This window comes from Musca vetustissima, unplaced genomic scaffold (genome assembly GCF_032173495.1).
Source record: "Musca vetustissima isolate MV318-11 ecotype Yass unplaced genomic scaffold, APGP_CSIRO_Mvet_v1 utg109716, whole genome shotgun sequence".
Classification (NCBI taxonomy): domain Eukaryota; kingdom Metazoa; phylum Arthropoda; class Insecta; order Diptera; family Muscidae; genus Musca; species Musca vetustissima.
In genome coordinates, this window is record NW_026883293.1 from 32,715 (window position 1) to 37,934 (window position 5,220).

The 5,220-nt window shown below is 32.4% G+C and overlaps 1 protein-coding gene across 1 annotated transcript; it reads right to left on the bottom strand.

Annotated features, from left to right (window-relative positions):
• Positions 1 to 1,710: 1,710 nt before the first annotated feature.
• LOC133330129 (F-box/LRR-repeat protein 4-like) lies at positions 1,711 to 4,819 on the bottom strand. The gene is made up of 11 exons (XM_061538604.1): positions 4,504 to 4,819; positions 4,133 to 4,437; positions 3,931 to 4,064; positions 3,394 to 3,587; positions 3,074 to 3,327; positions 2,898 to 3,007; positions 2,656 to 2,820; positions 2,321 to 2,486; positions 2,060 to 2,251; positions 1,916 to 1,985; positions 1,711 to 1,813 (listed from the first exon to the last, which is right to left on the bottom strand). The coding sequence occupies exons 1-11, from the start codon at positions 4,816 to 4,818 to the stop codon at positions 1,745 to 1,747; spliced, it is 1,974 nt and encodes a 657-aa protein (XP_061394588.1). The 5' UTR covers position 4,819; the 3' UTR covers positions 1,711 to 1,744.
• Positions 4,820 to 5,220: the final 401 nt, after the last annotated feature.

The window sequence follows — 5,220 nt, forward strand, 5'->3', positions numbered from 1 at the left end:
AGAAAACAATACCGAAACTAGCAATGCTATAGGCGTAGATTTTTTAAAGAAAACAATACCGAAACTAGCAATGCTATAGGCGTAGATTTTTTAAAGAAAACAATACCGAAACTAGCAATGCTATAGGCGTAGATTTTTTAAAGAAAACAATACCGAAACTAGCAATGCTATAGGCGTAGATTTTTTAAAGAAAACAATACCGAAACTAGCAATGCTATAGGCGTAGATTTTTTAAAGAAAACAATACCGAAACTAGCAATGCTATAGGCGTAGATTTTTTAAAGAAAACAATACCGAAACTGGCAATGCTATAGGCGTGGCTTTTTTTAAAGAAAACCAAATTGCATGTAGCAATACTTTAGGCCTAGATTTTTTAAAGAAAACCAAATTGCATATAGCAATACTTTAGGCGTAGATTTTTTAAAGAAAACAATACCGAATCTAGCAAAGCTATAGGCGTGGATTTTTTTAAAGAAAACTAAATTGCATGCAGCAATACTTTAGGTGAGAGCTAAAGGCGTAACATCAAGGCGAAAACTGGACTTTTATTTTGAAGATTTTTTATTTTTAAGATTTTAAATGGGCTGGTAAATAAATACCAATGCTTGTTAAGGTTTGTAACTTTGCACATATATATTTGAAGATTTAAAAAGGAAGAAAAATAATTTACAAAAAAATGTTGTTGTTTTTTTTTTTGTGATCAAAGAAAAGTCCTTATTTTTGATGGCGGGCATGATAAATCCTCACTGGAACATCGGAATACGAAAATTCCAATGGTGTTAGAAAGAGTACATGTCTGGCTCTCGTATGAACTAGATCTTCACCGATTGGCTTTATCCTAGTTCATACTATAGCTATACACTCACAGAGAAACGTCCCAAAATTTGAAATCGATTGGGTTATTAGTTTTTGAGTTATCGTGCCCGCCATTCGCAAAAACGCTGTTTGGGAAAAACGCGTTTAAAGTTTGGGAAGCCCTCTTGTGGTCACTTGATGCTAATGCAATAAATCGGCTATATCTTCGAAAATTGTTGAGATTTTCACTTGAAAATTTATAGGGACAATCTTGAATTAGTGTAGGTTCGAATTAAATCAAAATAAAAAATTAAATTTTTTGAAGCCGAGAATGGGTGGGGTCCCCTTAACGAAATTTTTAATTTGATCAAAAACTATTTTCCATAGGAAGGGTGAAGTTGGGTGAAGGTTTTGAAGAAGACTGATATTTTTTTTTTGAGTTTTTTTGGATTTTAAAAAATATTTTTTAAAGTTAATAATTTTAAAGAAAGATTAGGAGAGATGTGAAAGATTAGAAAGATGTCCATTTTTAAAATAATGTTTTTGAGTACCAACACACACGTGAATTTTGAATTGATTTTTCTTATTTGAAGGACCTGCATAAATCAGTATTTTTTATGAATATTTTTTGAAGTTATTTTCTCTTTAAAGGAATATTATTTTTATGGCTCTAAGAAGTTTTAGAAATATTTTTTCGAGGACCACTTTTTTTAATAAAACAATATTAAAAATCTTTTTTTTGTATATATATTTTATTAACTATCTATACACATTTAATAGTTTTGTTTGTCTCTTTGCTTTCACTAGAAATAGTAACTAGAATTTGTATGCAAATAAAGGCGTTCTCGTTTTGACTTATTCTTCTTCCCTTTTATATTCATTTAAAAATTTGACTATACACTTGGGTATGTTTTCTTTTTTCATTTACAAACTATTATAAATTGAGGTCTTATCTTATATCGTTAGGTACATGACAACATTTGATATTTACATTGAAATTTTGAGACCACATAGCGACCTGGAAATGTATGAAAAAAATAATAAAAACATTTAACATATTACAAAAATTTTATGAATTAATACATAATATTGATATTATATTAAAATTGAAACTCCATACCTCATAGTCCATTATGTTATCGCAAAAACTTAAATCCATTAATTGTAGTTTTTTACATTTTTGTAAAATACTAGAAAAAAACCGGAATAGAGAAATACATTTGGATTAGTGTTTCCACATAGATATCCTGCCATTTCAACTTACTCATAATATCTTTCTTTGGATATACCCAAAACGCCCATTAAATCCAGCTGTTCCAAATTCGGACATAAATTGGCAATATCTTCTAGATCACGATCGGTTAGACCGCGCACCGCTGCCAAAAATAATTTCTTAATTTTGGGACAGTTGATAAGAAATTCTTTTAGGCTGTCACCTAAAGTAGCCTCACGTAAGCTGCAATAGAAAATGTGCGATTGTGATGAGAAATGTTGACAAAAGCATGCGGACGAGATTAGGACTTACCACCAACCAAAATCAACTTCTTCGAGATCATGACATTTGGACAAAGCCAAGAGACCATGTGCCGACAAATAATGAGCCTTCCACATATCCAGCGATATCAATTGTTTATTGTATTCGGAAACGTGTACGGCAACATCGTCCATGTTAACGGCAACATTGCAAAATGCTGTAAATTTTTTTGAAAAAAAGTTAAATAAAAGAAACAAATGGAGGTGGAGATAACGATTGTGGGCATTTTTTCCAATCACAGTCTTCAACGATTATCCTTAAAGTTGATTTCTTAAATATGTTTTTAAATAAAAAAAATAAATTAAAAAGGGGGAAAAATCACTTACCCAAATTTAAATGTTTCAATTTTGGATTACTCTCCAGCATGGTCAATAGTAAATCTTGTTCTATTACCGTTTGAAATAGATCCAAACGATCGAGATTTTTTAGATTTGCCAAACAACTGAAATTCAGTAATGGTGGACTCAGGCTACAATTTCTCAGAGAGAGTTCTGAAAAAATATACAAAAAACGAATTTAATTAAAAAAAATTCTTCGAAATAAGTTATAAAAAAAAAAAACAACAAACCTTTTAAATTATCACAGACAATTCCAATTGTCTCAATGCAACTGGAATTTAAAAATTTCGAAGAATTTAAACGTAGATGGGTCAGTGTATCACCTCGTTGTTGGATGAATCTATGAAAATGGATAGAAAGAGTGATCAAATAATTCTAAAAAATTAAAAAAAAAACTCTAATTTACTTTTTAAATTCCGTTGGCGACACAGTTTGTATGGTACAACCACACCAGGACATATCTAATTTCTTTAGAACCGTTGCTCTTTTGGCCAATGTGGAAATTAATTCAGACGATGCTAAATGCCAATAGGGCTTTAAATTAATCTCACTATACAGCAGTGGATGGGTAGAGACATCATAGAAGAAACGTGACACTTGGCCAACACGAAATAATGAAATTAAATCCAAATAGCTAAAGATTTTCAAGACAATATCGAACTGTAAAAAATATAAATAGGGATTAATATTTTGTAATTTTATTTTTTTTTTAATTTCTTGTTTTACCGGCATATCTTTTAAATCCACTTTGGAAACTCGTGTCACTTCCTGATCCTTGGCGGTGGTTTTGATTTGTACCTCATTTACAGCTGACATAAATTTATCCAAATCATGATCGAGAAAGTGCTGTAAACGTGTCTGATAATTATCCTTGCATATTGGACGAAATTTCATATTTTGTAATTTACTGAGAATGGAACCTGAAAGAAAGAAAAAAAATAATAAAAGAGAATATATTAGGAAATTAATTTGTTTTCAAAACAGCTAGAATTAAGAGTCAACAACCCAGTTATATACGGGTTAGTCGAATTGAATTATTTAAAAATATTTTTAATGGAAATATTTATTTTGAAAAAATTCAAAACTGTTTTTTTTAGAAAAAAATGTTTGATTAGAAAAAATTTTTTTTTTTAATATTTCCTGAATATTAGATTTTTCTTTTCTGTCGCAATATTTTGGAATTTTGAATATTAGAGGGTGCTGAATATTGGACCCACATAAAGGTCCCTTCCCATTTTATAATAAAATACCGTTTTGGATTACCTTTTCGTTGCCTTTCATGAAAATCCAATAGGGTCTGTAGATTACCCATATTAAATTTACGACCACTCATAAGGACTGCATCAATTTCGGTGTAATAATGAAGACGTTTATGATTGAATTCCAGTCTTATAGTTCTGAAAAAAAAAAATAACCAAACACAAACATATATTAACAACTAGGGAAACCTAAGTCCATTACTTACTTTGTTGGTAGTTGTATTCTTTTCAATGGTGGTGAGAAACGTCTAGCTCTATTTGCCGTATACGGAGGTCTACTATAAAATTCCATATCTTCCCATAAACATATCCAAGTCTTTGTTATTGTATACGACCATATGCGTATAACTGCACCAGGATTAAAGGTTTCAAATATTGCTATCTCATCGGGTATAACATAGTCTTCGAAGTAAAGCACAATGAAATCTTCTGAGGGTACGGCGGGTAAACTTTGAGGATGTATTTCTTTAAGGCGCGAGGGGGCCTTGTCCCACCAGTCGCCATAGGTGCGCTGAAGGAAAAAAAAGATGATTAAATATTTTCAATTACAAATATTTTGTTTGCTTTTGTTACCTACCATGGCAAATGTTTGTGGAAAATCGCCATATTCGGGATATTTGGATGGCCTGCCGGTTATGTTTGGTGCCGTATACGATATACTCAAATCTATACCATATTGTGAACTAAAATCCAATACACTATGAGCGTATTGTTCTAGCCGATAATCAGCGTAGCAAACTCCCTCTACATCGACTAAAGCACCAGCCACTTCTGCTGTATAGTCATCGGAATCTGATGAACTACCCACCACCGAATGAGTTCTAATTTTTAAGGGCACATGAACTGCAACCTCGGTTTCATTTTTTGTATCGTCCTCCGTTGAGGAGGACATTTCCATTTGCCCTGTAGACGGAGAGGTGTTAATATCGTTTTGGTTGTTGTTGCTGTTGCCACCGTATGCCCTGCACAGCTGTTGCAAATATTTGGTCAGTGTCAATAGCTGTTGTGGTGAGAATCCAAACCAGTTACGAACCCCACCGGTGACACCTGCTCGACTGACAATTCCCGCAGATGTATCAGCCGCAGTTGTCGTAGGGGATCGTGTCCACAAATGTCAATCCAACACAATTTTGAATGATTTCTCCAAACACGACAGCAACAACTACGACTAGCAGAATTGAATAAATGTTGGAACATAAGTAAAATCACTATTCACTTGTTTTGTCTTGGATTTGCAGAGTATGGGCGGGGGTTAATTTCTTGTATAGTTGTTTATTTTGTTATTTTTTGTACT